This window comes from Zootoca vivipara, chromosome 14 (genome assembly GCF_963506605.1).
Source record: "Zootoca vivipara chromosome 14, rZooViv1.1, whole genome shotgun sequence".
Taxonomy (NCBI): domain Eukaryota; kingdom Metazoa; phylum Chordata; class Lepidosauria; order Squamata; family Lacertidae; genus Zootoca; species Zootoca vivipara.
Window position 1 is genome coordinate 15,443,713 of NC_083289.1, and position 19,578 is coordinate 15,463,290.

The 19,578-nt window shown below is 44.4% G+C and overlaps 1 protein-coding gene across 1 annotated transcript in view; it reads right to left on the reverse strand.

Annotated features, from left to right (window-relative positions):
* Positions 1-8,206: 8,206 nt before the first annotated feature.
* Positions 8,207-19,578, reverse strand: part of HDGFL3 (HDGF like 3) — a 41,786-nt gene continuing 30,414 nt past the window's right edge. Inside the window, exons 2-6 of the mRNA XM_035131257.2 lie at positions 16,899-16,975; positions 12,834-12,972; positions 10,967-11,125; positions 9,587-9,733; positions 8,207-8,346 (exon numbers count right to left, since the gene is read on the reverse strand). Coding sequence (XP_034987148.2) covers positions 8,341-8,346; positions 9,587-9,733; positions 10,967-11,125; positions 12,834-12,972; positions 16,899-16,975 — 528 coding nt within the window. The 3' untranslated portion in view covers positions 8,207-8,340. The remainder of the gene's footprint in view (positions 8,347-9,586; positions 9,734-10,966; positions 11,126-12,833; positions 12,973-16,898; positions 16,976-19,578) is intronic.

The window sequence follows — 19,578 nt, forward strand, 5'->3', positions numbered from 1 at the left end:
TTTCGTAGTGCTTCTTGAAGGCTTGCTTTCATGGCATTTTTATTTATTTACAAATATCTATAGGCTGCCTTTAAGAGCAGAACTCTCTCAAGGCGGCTTACACCATAAGGACACTGTCTGGATAGGAGTTAGAACTAAAGGAAGTTAAAATCAAGATAGTTCACCACAAGGGATGTAAGAAGGCATCATCTGTGGTTCCACTGTATCATCCTCCTGTGCAGCACAGTTTATGTTCCACTGCAGTTCGTCTTACGTCAACAGCTATGTTGTTCGTCTTGATTTCCACTGTGGCAAAGCCATGTAACTTACATAAGTTATATCATCATTACATTATTCCACCCCATTCATTTCAAAGTGAAGGAATCACAATGCAGGTTTTATTTGGGGGCGGGGAGATAATCAATGATGTATACTTTTGCAGCATCAACAGCCGTGACTACTGATCACATTTGCTGGAGTGATTTCCAGTTTGCACATGGACACATAAGCAAATGTTGGCAATTCTTGCTTCCATTTCTGTTCTGTTCTCTGACATTTTTATTCGCCTTTGAATTTAACACGAGCAATTGGGGAACTGAAACTTATTTGGCATGGAAATCTCTGACCGCTTTGGTCACTTTTTAGCACGTCTCGGGCTCTTCTGCACAATGGTGGAGCTGGAGCTGATTGTTGCAGTGCAAATTGTACCAGGTTAGTGTACCAGTATAGTGAAGGTGAAAAAAACCTGCTGCCAGAAATTCTACAAATCCTATATTAATAGTTGCCGGTTGCCCTCCACTCTTGTAAAAGACTAAAGTGGCTTTTATTTAATACTTGTTTACAATTCAAATGTTTATCCATCCCCAGAAGAGATTGCCATGGATTCCTTCAGATGGCTGCCCTAGTCTTCTGCTCCCTTAAACCACAACACCCATTTTTCTTTGCTGTCCCCATTCTTTGGACTTCTCTTGGAGTGCCTGCGGGCTGTTGCCTCTCTCTGCTCTTTCAAAGTCCTCAAAAAAACATCTCCAACCTGCCATCTCCCACAAAACCTTTGCTTTAAACTGTTATGGGTTGATTAAATGCATCATCCAGCTCAGGCTGCTTTGGGTGGATAGGAGAAGGCACTAAACCTTCCCCTACTCCAGAAACTTGTTTTTCTCCTGGTGGGAGAAAAACTACTCTCCTTGGAGAATAGCAAAGCATAGGTGTGGGAGACACTTGTCTCTGTTGAAGCATGCCAAACTTTCAGTTGGGCTGGGCAATCTTTTTCAGATCCAGGGTTGTATTCCCTTGCGGGCAACCTTCCAGGGGCCACATTCCAGTGCGAGTGGGGCCAGAGGCAAAAGCAGGCAGGGAAAAGGATGTAAATGTCACATTTGTGCCATAGTGTCAGGAGTGAGCCAGCAATAAATCACAGTAACTGATTGATTAAAAGGGGCAGGATCTGCCCAGGAATGCCAGGCCTAATGAGCACAGCAACTCTTATTCAGTAGCCCCTGCCCCTATGAGGCAGTTGTGGAGACTGAAGGTCCCCACCTTCCCACAGCTGCCTAAGTCTCCTCTCCAGGGTTTCCCCCAAGCAATCTGAGACTATGCTGGCATCTCTGCCTTTGCGCCGCTTGCTTCATGCCTCTCCTGGTTCCGGAAGACCAGTGGGGAAGGGAGCTTGTCACAGCAGGACAGGGAGACACCCATGCCTCTTCACCAGCCAGACTCATCTCTGCTTTTTGTGCCCCCCCCCCCGCATCTCACTCTTGTGCTTCTGCTTCTGGCACAGACTCTCCTTGCCCTCTTCAGCTTCTGACACCTCCTTCCAGTCTTCTCCCTCTGACCACTCATTGTAGTCCCACCACCAACCCCAGGGCTCTGAGCCTTCTTCCCTTGAGAGCTACCCTGCTGGTTCCTCCCCTGTTCCTTTGGGTCCAGCTAGTCCATGACACATGGGTTAGCTTTATACATACGCATGTCTCTCCAAGGATATATTCCAGCCACGTAGAAGCATTAGAGGAGGGTGCAAAGTAGGGCTGGTGAGCAACGTAACCTTTGGGAAGGGATGCAGGAAGGAGCTATCACCTGGAGGCCTGCATTTGATCCCTCGTCTCAGTCACCCCCCTGCTTTAAATGAGCCTGCATGTCCCCAGCCTTCACATACGTTTTCCAGCAGTCTGTGGACTCTTGCAGAGTCTATGGAGTCTGTGGACTCCATCATGTTTGCTTTAAACATCAGTCCACACCCCTGGCTGAAATGAAACCTGAATATGTGTTTGGCTACCTCTGCTGATAGCCGCCACTTGCTCCCTTAAGTTGCTCCTTCCTTAATCCTTACCTTTGTTCTCTTCTTCTCCACTGTCACAAACAGATTTGCAACCTGATCAGGGAGCTGTTTTTTTTCCCTCGTTGATACGCGCCGCTACAAAGCGCCGTGTAAAAAAAATGCAGTGATGTGGAAGGTTAATAAAACGAGCAGCAACAGGTGCTGCACTGAGCGGCACAATGGAAGTGGGACGGCACAGCAGCGGATCTTGAACAAATGCACCTGACACGGAATGCAACTTGCAAATGAGGAAGCAAAAGAACTGGGTTGGGAGCAGTGGACAGAGAGAGTAGTAGCCGTGGTTTAGTAAGAGGATGCATTCAGTTTACAGTTGCAGCACTTCTTTGCAAGCTTTTGCAGTTCTTAGTAAGGTGCTTGCAACTATGTAAATGCAGGGCTCGCTTACAAATGGGCAGCAGATCTAAGAGTTGCTGCAAAGGCCTCATAAGCCCTGGACTTGGCAAGCGCAAGTCTTGACAGTTCTTACAGAGCGCTAAAGAACTGCTGGAACAAGGAAATGACTGGCTGAGTGTAAAGCATTAAAGTTGCTGCTCACAAATCAGCTACGGATCCCTCTGCTTGTGCCTCCAGAACTGTAAGCTCAGAACTTAGTGAAATGAAGGCAATGGACTGTGTGTTTTTTATGTGTTCAATTGTCACTTTGTTGTTTCCAGGATATGCCTTACGCCAGACACAAGCAGCTGCTGAAATAGGGATGGACAAACCTTTGGTTTCTCTCGTTTATCATTTTTTTCAGACTTGGGCTCAGATCACCACTTTTCCGCATGCTCTTTTAAAAGTCTTCAGTAAGATTCGCCAACATTGTAGTGCAAGTCTCTCCAGATATGAATACACACACTGTTGTATTCGATTTTGCCTGATTTTTGCAATTTTCCTAATGCAATGCCTTTTGTATATTGTCTTCACAAACATATGCATTTTTACACACACTTTCGGCCGGAGAACTGCATCACAAAATTCGGAGAAGTGTGAATTTTTTTCGGTTCACATGTGGAAAGCGAGAATTCAATAGGCTTGCCTTAAAACCCAAACTGCACTGGATTTCTCCATCCCTTTGTTGAAAGCAGCATGTGTCTTGAGCCCTTTACTACTGTGTACATCTCTCACCCCATGCCATGATTCCATCCTGCTACATACCCAGCACTGATTGAGGGGAGATGCCTGTTTTGGTGAAATTTGTAAATTATCTTACACAGGAAGAAAAAAACTCTGTAGGGTTTAGTGGCAGACCTTTAGTTTCACCCCACCCAGATTGTATTACAGAACTACAGTTTCCTCCTCCCTTAGTCTCATCATCAGCTCCCTTCCACCGTTTCCTGCTCCTTGTTATTTATGAATGACATTGAATTTGAGGCGAGCAGTGAGTTGACCAAGTTTGCCGATGATGCCAAATTGTTCAAGGTGCTTTAAACAAAAAGGGATTGTTTCAGAAGGATGTGCCCAAACTGGGTGAACAACGGGCAATAAAATGGCAAATGCCATTCAGTGTAAGCAAGTGATGCACTTTGGTGCAAAAAAACCCAACCACCCTTGGGACCCTCGTACCTACGGAACTGCCTCTCCTGGTATGCCCCACGGAGGACCTTAAGGTCCACAAATAACCATATTTTGGAGATCCCGAGCCATAAGGTGGCTAGATTGGCCTCAACTAGGGCCAGGGCCTTTTCAGTATTGGCCCCGACTTGGTGGAACGCTCTCTCACAGGAGACCAGGGCCCTGTGGGATTTGACATCTTTCCGCAGGGCCTGCAAGATGGAGCTGTTACGCCTGGCCTTTGGGTTTTGATTTGGGCCATTTTAAATGAGGCTGCATTTTTAAACAAATTTTAATCTAAATTGTATTTTAATCAATTGTTTTTCTTTCTTTTATGTTTTATTGTAATTTTTTTGATGTCAGCCGCCCTGAGCCCGGCTCTCACTGGGGAGGGCGGGGTATAAATATTATTATTATTATTATTATTATTATTATTATTATTATTATTATTTGCATGTACGTTGATGAGGTTTGAGCTGGTGGTGACTGACGACGAAAAGGACCTTGGAGTCATGGTGAGTAGCTCAAAGAAAAACGTCAACTCTGCATTCGGAGGTTTAAGGCAAATTCCACAAGAAGGATCATTAGGAAAGGGGTTGCAACTGAAACGAGGTTGAACAAATCTATGGTGCAACTGTATCCGGAATACAGTACAGTACAGTGGAACCTCGGTTTATGAACACCTCGGTTTATGAATTTTCGGTTTATGAATGCCGCGGACCCATCTGGAACGGATTAATTCACTTTCCATTACTTTTAATGGGAAAGTTCGCTTCAGTTTATGAACGCTTCAGTTTATGAACAGACTTCCGGAACCAATTACACCCATTTTTCAGTTTATGAACGCTTCAGTTTAAGTACTCCGCGGACCCGTCTGGAACGGATTAATCCACTTTCCATTACTTTCAATGGGAAAGTTCGCTTCAGGTTATGAACGCTTCAGTTTATGAACAGACTTCCGGAACCAATTGTGTTCATAAACCGAGGTACCACTGTACTGAGTTCAACTCTGGTTTCTGCAGCTCAAAAGAAAACTATATTCCTCTGCCCCACAAAGTTTCAGAAAAGGGCAAGCAAACTTACCCCTATGAGTAAAGATTACACCATTTAAGAGAGGCTCGGACACATTGATGGAGGATAAGTAACCAGGCTTTGAAAGTACTAGGCGTGAAGGCAATGTTCTATCTCCTCCAGTATTAGAAGCTGTATGGCTCTGAATGCCAGTTGCTAGGGAGTCAAAATGGGGTGTCTTGTCCTGCCTATGAGCTTCCCATAGGCATCTTGTTGGCTGCTGTGGGGTCTCTGGTATGCTCTAGAAGGGCTTTGCTAATGCTCTTCCCCCTCCACCATTATCTGAGGGATTGCAAGAAGTTGTTCCTTTATTTCTGAAGTTGCAAAGTACGGCATTTCCTGATGTCAGGTTCCTACGTGGCCATAAGTGTGCAGGTTTCTCACACGTGGTAGAACGTGAATCCTCTGGCACCAGGCATCAAACTTTAAAGGGAACTGTGTGTGAGTACCTGTACCTGGACTCGCCCCCATTCCCTGGACAACGGGTGGCGCTGTGGTCTAAACCACCGAGCCTCTTGAACTTGCCGATCAGAAGGTCGGTGGTTCAAATCCCCATGACAGGGTGAGCTCCCGTCGCTCTGTCCCAGCTCCTGCCAGCCTAGCAGTTCGAAAGCATGCCAGTGCAAGTAGATAAATAAGTACCACTATGGCGGGAAGGTAAACAGTGTTTCCGTGCGCTCTGGTTTTCGTCAATTTTTCTGTTGCTGGCCACATGACCTGGAAAGCAGTCTGTGGACAAACGCCAGCTCCCTCGGCCTGAAAGTGAGATGAGCGCCGCAACCCCATTGTCGCCTTTGACTGGACTTAACCGTCCAGGGGTCCTTCACCTTTACCTTTTACTAGCCCCCATTCCCTGGACCACTCATTTACCACACTTAGCATATTGAGGCATGCAAGTGATTATGGCAGGGGCCATCAAACTTTTTCAGCAGGGGGCCGGTCCACTGTCCCTCAGACCTGGGACGGACGGATGGACAGACAATATTTTGAAGAAGAAGAAAAATGAACAAATTCCTATGCCCCACAAATAACCCAGAGATGCATTTTAAATAAAAGGACACATTTTACTCATGTAAAAACGTGCTGATTCCCGGACCATCCGCGGGCCGGATTTAGAAGGCGATGGGGCCGGATCCGGCCCCTAGTTTGCCTACCCATGGATTACAAGTTGCCTCCAATCGAGCGCTAAATTGAGGTCATGTATCTGTTCCGTTGCAGAAATGTTCTGTGCTAGTGGGATGTGCTTGTACAAAGGAATAAAGGAGGAGGTTGGCTGGTGACTTTGCTGCACAACAAAGCAATCTGTTGCACAACTTTGGATTCCTCAGGTGTGCAATGTTAAAACTCGCCCTTTGCACAACCGGACAGAGAACATTGGACTACAGCCCTTATGTGACAAGTTAGACTTCTTTTATATGTACCAGCATGTGATTCTCTGAGTTTTTGATGCACACGGAGTCTCGTAAGTAAGAAAAGCAAAGGGACAGAAACAAGAAAGCTTGCCCTGTATTGGTGCTCTTATTAGAACGAACTCAACGATAACAGAATGCTTTGCTTTAATACTCGAGTTACATGAATACCTCACATTATTACACGTATGAAGCCAAATACGACGCTAACTTAGCTGCTTACAACCTCAAACCTTACTCCTGATACACATTCCAATAAATTTATTCTGTAAAAACAATAGTTTCTTGTGGTCCCCCCCCTTGTGTTCCCTCCCCTCCCCATGATCTTTTTTTTTGTTTTGTACAGTAAACTTTTCAACTACAAACCTTGAGTACGCGAAAGATGTTCCAAGGACAAGCATAACAAGGATTGATAAAAACTGGACTAAACCCATATGTTTTCCACAATAAAAGCTGGCATTGAAAAATAAATAAAATTCTCTATTCTCACAATAGCAACAATAATGTACACAGAATAATGGATTTTGGAATGCTTACTTACTAGTCTAGATCTAGTTTTGAAAGTAGGGAAAAAACAGAAAAATGATGGCAGGATCTTTTCTTTCTTTCTTTCTTTCCTTTTTAAGCCTTTCAGGTTGGGTTCTGCTTTTCAATTTGATGTTTTGGTTTATTTTCCCATAGGGTAATTATTATTTTTGTTAAAAAAAACAAACTTATCAGGCGCTTAAAAATGGAAGGCATTCGAAAAACGCATTTAAGCTCAAATTTGCTTTGGGGTTTTGAAAAAAAGCTCCTTGTATTCATCTAAAGAAACACAAAAGACTTTCACTAACTCCACATATAAGAACTAAGTCAGAGAAATTTACGTTACATCATGACCTTGAGAAGTATTAAGAGTATAGCTAGCTAGGTATTTCTAATAAGGAAAGGAATTTTCATACAATATTGACTTTTTGAGCAGGAACGCAACTCAAGTACATTTTGTCAGGTTTTAAAACAGAGATGGCCCACTTACGTCTTCTAGGAGGGGAGTCATTTACTCTCCAAACAGTGTCTATAAAGCAGGTGATTTTGGGCGTGGGTATTTTTTTTTGCACATAAATTTGATTGTTTCATGAATGAATGGGCATGGATCCTTAATAAAGATGGCGCCATCTTGACTCGAGGGCTTTGCGGAGATCAGGCATACCGTTACATACAAATATGTACATTTACATGTCGCATACAAAAAATCCAAAAAAGAGAGATGGGGAAATATCTCCTATTTCGTAGAACTTGAAAATAGTTTTTTCTTCTTCTTTTAAATTTCCTTACAAACGAAATTGTGAGCAAATATTTTGCCCTATATTGACTGCAATTTGGCCGGGGGGGTGGGGAGGGGAGCACGTGAAACTGCCTAAGGAACGAAATCTAGCTTCTGCGCCATCTGCTGGCCACCCCTGTTTTCAAACCAATTGTAAAAAAAAAAAAGTAATACACCAAGAATGGATAAAGAGTAATTTTTTTCTTTAAAAAAAAAGTCATGGTTTGTAAGCAGAATAAAGATTCTTGCGGTTCTTGACAAGAGGGCACTTTATTTCCAAACGTTTTTAATGTTACTGTTTGTTTTTTTAAAAGACTAGGAAATTTCAGAAAACGGTTTAAAGTTTGGAGTTTTGGCCCTTTGTTTTTTTTTTGGGGGGGGAGGAGGTGTCAATGATAGGCGCGTTGGCAATGTTCTTGCATGTCACATTTTCTGGAAAAGAGCGTTTTGTTTTTTACTGTTTCGCGTGCGATTAAATAAAATGACGTTCAGAAAAGGGAACCCTTTGGGGAGGGTGGGGAGATAACAATGAAGTTGAAAGTCGTTTCTGAGAACAGGGTGGGTAGGAATGTGACCTAAATGTGCATACGAACAGATATGCTGCTGATGAACAGATGTGCTGACTTCTATCAAATCCAAGAATTTTAGACAACCAAACATGTAACCTTCTTGTGTCTTCCCTTAATATGCAGCAGTCAATATGTTGGTTAAGTCTGGGGGGAAAACAGGAAGAATATATGAATGCCTTTACAAATACGTATGCAAACAATTCAGTCAGCATTACCGTATGTTATCAATTGGATATAACATTTTCAAAGCGAGGCCTTTGGCATGGTCCTCCAGATGTTGAGCTTCATCTCTGACCACCGGCTAGAACATCTGGGAGACCATAGAAAAAGATGTACATTTCCATCTGCAATTTATGTCTAACTAAACCCTCTTCCGGATCCTGAAGGAGCATCTCCACCCCCATCGTTCAGCCCAGACCCTGAGGTCCAGCTCCGAGGGCCTTCTGGCAGTTCCCTCCCTGTGAGAAGTGAGGTTACAGGGAACCAGGCAGAGGGCCTTCTCGGTGGTGGCGCCTGCCCTGTGGAACGCCCTCCCATCAGATGTCTAGGAAATAAACAACTATCTGACTTTTAGAAGGCATCCGAAGGCAGCCCTCTTTAGGGAAGTTTTTAATGTTTGTTGTTTTATCGTCGTGTTTTTAATATTCTTTTAATACAGCACCATCCCTTTGCATCTAGTCACACCAGATTATGGCCACACAATACATTTGAAGCACTTTTATACCACTTTAAAGAGCCATGGCTTTCCCCCAAAGAATCATGGGAAATGTAGCTTGTTAATCATACTGAATTACTTGAAGCTACGAACATGAGTTTGACCAAACTGCGGGAGGCAGTGGAAGATAGGAGTGCCTGGCGTGCTATGGTCCATGGGGTCACGAAGAGTCGGACACGGCTAAACGACTAAACAACAACAATCATACTGAGAGTTGCTGTAAGACCCCAGTTCCCCTCACAGAGCCACACTTCCACGAGTTCCCTGGAAAGAGGAATTGATTGTTAAACAGGGTTGCCATATTTCAAAAAGTGAAAATCCGGACACAAAAGTTGTTGAGCTATTTTTTAGTTTTGCCCAAAGGAAATTCGCCAAAACCTGTACTTACGACATGGGTTGCTGTACATTCGGATTTCCCCAGATATTTCAGTGATTTCCGCCCAGACACTGCTTCCGACTGCCGTATTCCAGCTATAGCCGGGAAATTCTGGACGTATGGCAACCCTCTTGTTAAGCCACTTTGGGAATTACAGCTCCGTGAGGGGGAAATCACAATTCTCAGCACCCTTAACAAACCACACTTCCCAGCGTTCTTTGGGAGAAGTCGCGGCTGTGGAAAGCGACATTGGAATGCTTCAGATGTGTGGCCTGCAGTAAAGTAACCCTTACCCCTTCACTAGTTTTCTGCGAGTCTGAAGAGGTGTTTCTTGTGTCGTTGCCCGCTTCCCCAGCATCGGAGCTGCTCTTATTTTCTTCCTCTTTGCAGTCCTTGTCATCTTCATCTGCAGGAGATTTCCGTGACTGCTTGGAAGATTTCTAAGTATATCCATCCAGGGGGAAAGAAAAGAAGACAGCCTGTGTTTAAGCATCGTTTACTTGGATGTGAGAATACAGCAGATTCCGACGGGGCAGTGAGAGCAGCGTTTCTGGGTTCAATTTCATTTCCATTTTTGTCCCGTTATTCTGAAGCGAGTACAATATTATTAATTACATTTGTATCCCAACTCTACTCCAAGGTGCTGAAGGTGACAGATATTATTCTCCCCATTTCCCCACCCCTCTCACTATGGCCCTTTATGGTAGCTTGGGCTGAGAGATAGCAACAGGCCCAAGGTCATCCATTGAGACTGATGGAGAGCTTCAATGTTCTTTTTGTGCTGACCCAGCTTGAGAAGAGCTTTAAAGTTCTTCATCTTGCCTGCAAGGCGTACTTGGCACACCAGCTCTGGGAGTGTTAAGGATGCTCTCCCTCCTCAGATCACCCACTAGCCATAGAGCTTATATTATTCTATACTATTGTAATGATTGCTGAACGTTACATTATTTGATTGCTTATTTTAAAGCTATGTTTTATTATCATATTTTTGTATTGCATTAGATTGTTATAAGGTTGTTTTGTATTTCATTAGATTCTGTTTCTTCAGCTTGTAAACCGCTTTGAGTATTGTATGATAGAAAGGCGGTATACAAATTAAAAGTGATGATGATGATGAGAGCAGCTCCAAGGGGTGGGTATATGCAATTTTTGTGTATCTAAGTTGAACCCTTGGAACCGAACCCACATAAGATGAGGGTTAAGATGGGAATTGAAGTGTAGGTGGGTTCCCATGAGGTAAGACACAGTGATAACAGCACAAGTACTTTTACTTAACTAACAGAGCTGGACAACAGGGGCAAAGCAACTGCTTATATACATTTCTGAAGGCCTGGGCCACTCCCAACACGATTGGCTGTCTAAACTTCTAAGGTGCGAATCATGACTCAGAGTTTAAGGGCCAATGGCAGAGGCCCAATGGCAGAGGCCCAAATCCTGAAATGTTCTGTGATTGGATGTCATGTATCGAGTCAGAACACAAGGGCTCAGAATCCTTAGTCCAGACTCAAGCTCAGGCAAACACAGACCACTGAATACATAACAGGAATATCAATATCAATATCAATATTTATTGTTGTTGTTGTTGTTGTTAAAAGAAGTGTCATTATTCCATACTGCTAAAAATAAGAAAGCACTGCTTATGGGCAACAGCAACAAGAGGTTACATGGATTACCTTCGAAGTGTAGGATTTTTTCCGTTTTGAGCCCGCTTTTTCGTTCTTTCTTTTGCCTTTCCCGTCCTCTTCTACCCGGTCACCTTCCTCCTCACTGCTGGCATCTGCCGTATTCCCTCCTTCCCCCTCAGTTTCTGATGAACTTTGCTGCTGAATTGCCTTTGGACAATGAGACAAATCGTTACAGCTTGTTGAGGCTTTTGTAACATCCCATATGAGGGAGAAACTGATTAGAGATATTGGGCACTTTCTACCATTCTACCCAGATGTGAAACAGCCCTACTGTATAGATTGCCTACTTCTAAACAGAGAGGCACATACTCAGTGCTAACACATGTGGGTCCCGCTATCTGAACACTTGTTCTATGGAAATTCACTGATCTGAACGCGATGAATTAGTACCCAAATTTTGCTATACACACCACAGATTCAGATAACCAAACAGCTGGACCTGCATGTAGTACAAATAAGCAGCCTTATTATTTGTTTGCGTTTTGCTGGTTCACGGCAGCTGTTTTGCCAGAAACTCTGGTGGGAGAGATTGGATGTATAAGAGAGCCTTCCTTCCTTCCTTCCTTCCTTCCTTCCTTCCTTCCTTCCTTCCTTCCTTCCTTCCTTCCTTCCTTCCTTCCTTCCTTCCTTCCTTCCCTTTTGCAAAGTTGTAGAGGATTTTCCTGGGATTTTTTTTCTTCATTTGGGAGTCAAAATTCCATGGTTGGGAATGCATTAGAAATGTTCCCATAGGAATCAATGGAAATCGGCAACTCGCTATCCAAATGCTCACCTAACAAACAATTTCCTGAGAATGCATGCGTTCAGATAGCAAGACCCCCATGTACTGTACTTAAAACAGATAAAAAGGTGGTGCTGTTTTGGGATAGGGAAGGTTAAAGTGATAGAGTTGGTTCCTAGAGAGAAGAAAGAGATTACAGAGGAGACAGTGGGTAGACCCCAATCTAGAAAATGGCTGACCAATCTATGTAGGCCATAATTTGACCATAATAGCAATGAGATGTTCATCTGCACCAGGGGAATTTTTTACAAGTACCATTAGAAAGAAAGGGGAAAGGAAAAGGGAAAGGAAATATTTTCTGAGTTACGAACAGGGAGGGGAAATGTGAATGGCTGGCTATTTAGCTAGTGGCATTGTACAGGTGTCATGTAACAAGTCACTAAACCAAGCAGTGTGGAAGCTGCTCCAAAATTTAACCTCTTTTTACTAGACCTGACAGGTGGAGGGATGAAAGACAATGAGAAGGGCCCAGAAGGGCCCACAACCATTTGCAATCTTATTTACACACTTCTATGGTATCTGAGATTTCAGCAGGTGTTGCCCCCACACTTCCTGACATAGCTTCGCAACCACAGGGGCCAGACACTTGTTCTTCCTTTTAAAAAAATTAAAAAATGAAAGCTCCGCTTCTCCAGAACTTGAGATCTCTGCTCACTATCACATCCTGTGGTTTGCCCCCCCTCTCATGGGTTTGAGGCATTTTTAATATTTATTGTATTTCTAACTTGTCTTTCTTCAGACTGGGCCCAGGTAGAGGGAGAAAGGAAAGCACAGCCTTTCCAAACACACACACACACACACACACACAAACACACACACACACACGGAGCCAACACTGCTAGTTCTAAACCCCAAACAGAAAACATATCAGATCCTGATGTTCTCAATAAGACCTAGTCTTATCATGATGGATTTGGCATATTACAACTCAACGCCCAGAGGCATTGTTGCTGCAAGATGCTTCCCGCTAACTCTAGATACCTCTGAGCCCCAAAATTGTCTGTAGTTCGGTAAGTGTGCCCTGGGAGAGGGTTAGCTGAGAAAAGATAAAAGAAAAAAGGAAACCATTCCTACCTGGTATCCAGTAAACTTGACACCGGGGTTGTTTTCGATTTCCCATAGGCCTTCGTTAAATCCTTTTCGTTTGTTCGATTTCCCAAACTTGTCTTTATATTCTTTATATGGGAAGAGATCTTTAGGCCCCAGGAATGCACTGTGGTTTAATGAAAATGACAGTCAAAGGGTAGTTCCATATGCTATATTAGGTACAGTAATATGATATTCAATTATTCATTGTTCGGAGAAATTGTTCCCATGAAAAATGGAACTAGTTAGTCTTGATTGTGGCTTTGTTAAGACATCACAATATCAGATCATGGCTTGTGGTCAGACAAAACATAGTTTGGAGCTGCATGTCTGCTTTCCGTTTTCTGCCTGCTCAGCAATGTAGTCTTTAGATGCTGCAGCCTCTGGAGGAGGAACAGCAACTGTTGCTATGGTTTGTCAATTCAGGCATCACAACAAACCATAGTTAGCACAGACTATGGTTTGCGAGCCTCACGTTAAACTTCTGATTCTGGTTTTGTAACCCAGGAAAAAATACGGGTTTGTCAATTCATACAACATATTGGTACCATGCAGTTTCCTTAACCATGGCTTGACCTGATGTCTCAGTGGAGCCCAACCACAGCCTCACTAATATCAATAGTGTTTAATAAGCGTGACTAATCTAAATAAGGACACTTTGCAATGCTGGCTCTCTCTTCCTACTTTTTATTTTGCTTTACAGTCTTGCTTCCTGGTTCCAGTCCCCGTGGTTACATTTGGACAGAATGGTGGCCATCAGCCAAGATTAAGTAAATTATCTAGGCATTTATTTCAGACTTCAGTTTTATACCTCTCAGCATCTGAAGATCTCAGAGCTGATTATAGTATTTACGTATTGTGTATGTATTGGTCAGCCAAGAAGAAACCTTGGCTTCAGATTGTGGTCTGGAGAGAAACGACCCTGTTATGCTCAGGCATAACACTATGGCTGTGTACAACATTATTATTTACTCTGGCTCCAGTGTGTTCCCACTGGTGGTTCTTCAAACATGGCGCTAGCCTCAATCCTTACGTATCCTGTAGTTTCTTGAGAAATGTTGCTGTTTGATGCACTGTCCCTCAAACCATCTTTCATCCAATTTGAAAACATAAGACACATTCACTTTGCAGGTTAGCTGAGGTGTGTACATTTGAGACAGCATGTGAATGGAAGCTTTCCCTCCAATGACCTCCCCACCCCCTTGATCCAGCTCGTTCTCCCCATCCCTGCTACTTACTTGAAAAAACACCCATTCATGTCACTGCTAAGAATGTCAATGGTGCCCTGCCCAGTTTGGCCCTGAAGCTGAGAGGACGGCTTGCGTCAATTTCCCATGTGGTCAACCTCTCACGTAGTCCAGCCCAGAAGCACCCCAAATAACAGGGGTACTGTGAGACAGAACATTAATGATGATGATGATGATGATGATGATGATGATGATGTATTATTTCTACCCCGCCCATCTGGCTGGGTTTCCCCATGAGCTTAGTGCAGTATTAATTCAAGGCTAGTTCTTGCTACTACAGATGTTCTGCTGATGTTCCAGATAATTCCTGTGTTGCTTATGCATCAGTGGTTCACAAATCTTGTGCAATGATGTGGGCTGAGTGGAGGTCTTCGGCTATTGCAACAGTTTGAATGTTCACTTGTTTTGCTGTCCACTCATCACTGTACAGTCATACCTCGGTTTAAGTACGTTTCGGGTTGAGTACTTTCAGTTTAAGTACTCCATGGACCCATCTGGAATGGATTAATCCACTTTCCATTACTTTCAATGGGAAAGTTCGCTTCAGGTTAAGTACGCTTCAGGTTAAGTACGGACTTCCGGAACCAATTACACTCATACTTCGGGTTAAGTACGCTTCTGGTTGAGTACTCCGCGGGCCCGTCTGGAACGGATTAATCCACTTTCCATTACTTTCAATGGGAAAGTTCGCTTCAGGTTAAGTACAGACTTCCGGAACCAATTGTGTACTTAAACCGAGGTACCACTGTATTGCAACAAGGCTGCTAATGTGTGTAAGGTTACTTGTGCCTCAAAGTAGATGTGTGATAAACATAGGTTTAGAGCAGATTAGAAAATGTTTATTGAATATAAGGGGGGGGGATTTTGTATACTTGAAAACATCATAATCACCATCATTTATTACTTATACCCCACCCACCTGGCCGGGCCTCCCCAGCCACTCTGAGTAGCTTCCAACAGGATATTAAAAACACAATAAAAGATCAAACATTAAAAACTTCCCTAAATAGTTGGCAACATTAAGATAAATTCAACAGTGTAAATAAGTTTTGATGGATGCAATAAGGGAACACCGAATGGTTGAGTTATATGCAGGGATTTATGATATGCAAAATGAACCATGGAAAGAGAAGGAGGGAAGTCGTTTATATTTTAAGGATGTTTAAATGGTTATTCTAAATGGTAAAACAGAAAATTTAATTTCACACACACACACACAGTGTGTCAATGTGTACCTGGAACACATTACAGATGCAGACACATTTTACTCTTATCACCCTAACAGAAATGGATGGAGAGCCCAAACAATAACAGTGGGTGTATTTTAACTCTGCACTGCTTCCTATCTCTATGATTAGGACACTCTGCAGTGCTATTGCAGTTAAATGTTTAGGTGAACCTGCCCTCCTGTGGTGAAACTACAAATTGCCACTTCCAGCTGCCTGCAATTTGCTGCCTGTCCATATTGGGGTAGCATTGATAAAACCTTTTAGCCACATAAATGTTGCAGATTTCCTTGGCATTCTGAAAGACCTTTGAGCTCATCCTGTGGTTGCTCAGTGGGGAGCAAAATATAATTTTCTGAGCCGCTCTCTTCTTTATACTTTTGCTGGCTAGCTGTCTCCAAAGCCCCCTCACTCTCCCAAGACAGATGCAGCAGGTAATCGGTTGCAAAAATCCCCCTCCTGGTATGCAGGATGGTGGCCCCACAAACAAACGAGATCAAGAAGTGTATTTTTAGCTTGTTTCTAAAATACAATTTGGGATAACAAATGTAAGGAAATAACCCACAGTCACAAACCCACAGTCAGCAAATCTAAACGCCTGCTAGAAGAAACACCAGGGGAGCAGGGGCAAAACACAGCACTCATAATAACGCTAACAATATATATAGCACTAATAATTATCAATACAAACCGAGATTAACAATAGCATCAAAATAATATTGCAGGTGGTCCTCTTTGCAGGCCGCAGCAGACATCTTTAGAGCATTATGGCGATTGTTTTGAGCTGCTACTGCAAAAGTGGCAACCTGTTTTTGTCATCGTTTTATTGTGGTCTGCCAACAGATATGTAGCAAGTGATATCAGTCAGGGTCCAGCCAGCTCTTGCTCCCAAAGGGTTTCCCCCACAAAGCAAGCTCTGAGATCTCTATACAAGGGAGGATGCAAAAGTAATGCACTACATCAACTACAGTGGGGGGGGGAAGTATTTGATCCCCTGCTAAATTTGCCCGTTTGCCCTCTGGCGAAGAAATGGCCAGTCCATAATTTTAATGGTAGGTTTATTGTAGCTGTGAGAGACAGAATAACAACATAGGCGCTAGGGGTGCGGGGCACCCGGGCGCTGGGCTCTCAGGCCGAGAGTCCGGGGCTCGAGAGTTGAGTCCAGGGAAGAGCCCATCCATTGGTCGGAGCCCCACGGTGGGCTCTTCTGCTGCAGGTGGCTCTGCGCCATGGGTTCGGGGGCGACCGAGCCAGTGAGACTTTGAGGCGGCTGGCAAGCTCCGTCCGCCTGTGCGCCTGGGACTAGACAACCTGGAGCGGGGGCTGGGTGGATCTTTGCACCCCAGCGCCGCAGATGCTTAAGACTGCCCTGCCAGCAACTACAGGGCCCGGAATTCTTTGAGTGACAGAACGTGCTGTGAATGTGCTTTAGGAGTATACAGGCTGTTTGCAGCCTTAATGAACGCAGAAAACTTCAGTCTCCTACCAATTTCGAAGCAAGCTCATTCCTTGAAGAGAAGCACCGGGCTCAAATGGTTTAAAGGCATATTTTTAAAAAGTGTGTACATTTCTTCACTTACGTTTCATGAGTCCCGAAAAAGAAGATAGGATACTTATTTGCGGGAGGCTTCACGGCTCCCTCGGGGAGTTCATCAATCTGTTGGAAAGAAACAGATGTGGGCTTATTACCAAATGTCCAATGAGTCTGACGGTAAGGGAGGACTGGCTGCAAATTTCAAAGAACACAGCATAATGGACAATGCAGCCGGCCAACTCAGGGATTCCTAAACATGACTAGATGCATATGGCTGGTTCATGAGCCAGTTCAGACCCTCCAAGTGTCCCTATTTTCCAGGGACTCCTGGATTTCCAGAAGCCATCCTGGTTTCTGATTGGATCCCTGAATGTCCTGCTTTTTCCTGAGGAAGTACCATATTTTTCCGCATATAACACGCCCCCTTGTATAAGACGAGCCCTATTTTTGGGGACCCCAAATTAAGGAAATTGGGGGCCAGCGATCAACAGCGATCGACCAAAACCTCTCAGGGATTGACTAGTAGATTGTGATTGACCTGTTGGACATCCCTGTACTAAGTCAAAACCCTGTCCAGCATAAATTGAGTTTGGATGGTCAGTGTTATTAAAGATAAGACAGCATTACTCGAGTCAGAAAATTGATCAAGTGGCCATCTATAAATACCTAGGGGTATATCTTTTTGCAAACAAGAGCTCTGAGGCTCAAATGCAGTGACTGCATGTGGATGCTGCAATAAATCATAGTTTCGTGCAACGGGAATGAGCTCTCTCCTGGGATCACTCGCTCTTCCATCCTCTCCTGCAGAGAGTTGTGAGATTTTCACTTCTGCTATTAACTATGGCTTCCTGTGTTGTGGAAATTGGGAACTGTGGTTAATGTTAATTAATTATTCTTTGTTTAAACAAGGCACGGTTATAACCCGTGGCTTGAAGTCGGCTTGTATGAAACTAACCATAGTTTGTGTATGGTTTGTTGCATCAGATGACATAACAAACGACAGAAATAAAAGGAATCAGAAGCAAATTACAGGTCCTTCTCTTGGCTAGGTAGGGAGACTAGACTTCTTTGTGTTGCCCTAATTAAACCATGGTTTGGCAGATCAGACTGTAACTGTCATCTCACATTAAAGCCTACTGTCAGCCCAGAAGCACTTCTCTCTGTTTTTAAATATTTTTATTTTTCGGTTTTTCAAATGTTTAGAGACATGCAGATTACAAAAACACAAATCGCGCACCTTTCCGATACACATATATCTGACTTCCTTCCCCTCTTTTGTGGTGGTTCCTGTTTAATTTTAATTTTCATGCTCACATTTGTATTTGTCCCTTTCTCCAGGGAATTCAAGACACACCAACCCTGTGAGGTGGGCTTGATCAGGCAGAGTTGTTAACTACAGGGGGGAGCCTAAATACCGAGAGCTGGATCCCCGCTATTGCTGTGCCCCCCCCAATATAAGAATTGGGGTGCGGGGAGCTGAGCCATCACAGACATGCAGGACCAGCGAGGCTGTCACCCCCCCACCCCCCGCTGCAATCATTAATTTTGTGAGGGAACGTCTGAAAATACCTTTGTATGCTTATGGTCTGTTTTCCGCTGAGAGAGCCATACGGCTAAAACTGGGGGTAGGGGGACAAACCCCAAAGAACACCCACACACAATAATGTGCTGTAAGACCCCCCCACACGCACACAGAGAGAGAGTCCCCACCGGCCACGACAGCTCCCTGCCATTTTGCTAGCTGGATCGCCTCAGCGCCAGAGGAAAGCTGCTGCTATTTTCCCACTCAGGGAACAGTGAGGAGGACAACAACAGCCATGATTGCAGGAACCCCCCCCCTTCTTCCATCCCTCAGACTAGCCCTGTTCACTCCCCAAAGCTTTTGTGATGGCGAACCCCCTTCCCTGAGCAGGATTGGCTGCTTCTCGCAGTGTTGGCGGAGACCCTATAGCGGGGGGGGGGTTGTAGAGAGAAAGAAAACCCCCTCAATGCTTGGAGCTACGGAACAAAAGGCAGATGAGAGCGGCAGCCTCTGTTAGTCAAATCGACAGAAGAGGCAGCCCCCCTACCACTGACGTCTCTCTCTCAAGGCAGCCCCCGCTACACCGCTCTTTCGCTACTGGAAGGAAATAATTCAGATTGTGAAGTGCCGGCTATAATAACCAGACTGCAGGTTTGGTCTGAAGCAGAAAAATCGACTCCTTTTGCCGCCCCCACCCCACCCCCGCCCACTGTGCATGAATACAAGATCCATGCTGGCCGCGGAGCACGCGGCCATTTCCATCAGGTCTGCCTAACCAGATGCAGAAAGCTTTTCAGAAGCAGAACACAGCTGTTCAGCAGTCTCCCTCATTGATGGAGAAGAAAGGAACCCGAGTGGGGTTTTTTTGGGAGCATCTCTCTGCCCCCTTTGAATCCTCAGTAGCGTAAGAATTCAGCTCCTCCCTGCTGTTGTTTGAAAGCCCAAAGCACAGTGGTACCTGGGTACTCAAACGGCTTGGCTCCCGAACAAATTGGCTCCCGAACGCTGCAAACCTGGAAGTGAGTGTTCTGGTTTGCGAACGTTTTTCGGAAGCCGAACATCCGACATGGCTCCTGCAGCCAATCGGAAGCCGAGGCTTGGTTTTCGAACCGTTTCGGGAGTCAAGCAGACTCCCAGAACGGGTTAAGTTCGAGAACCAAGGTACCACTGTATACACATACAAACAATGTCTTCCCCCACATTA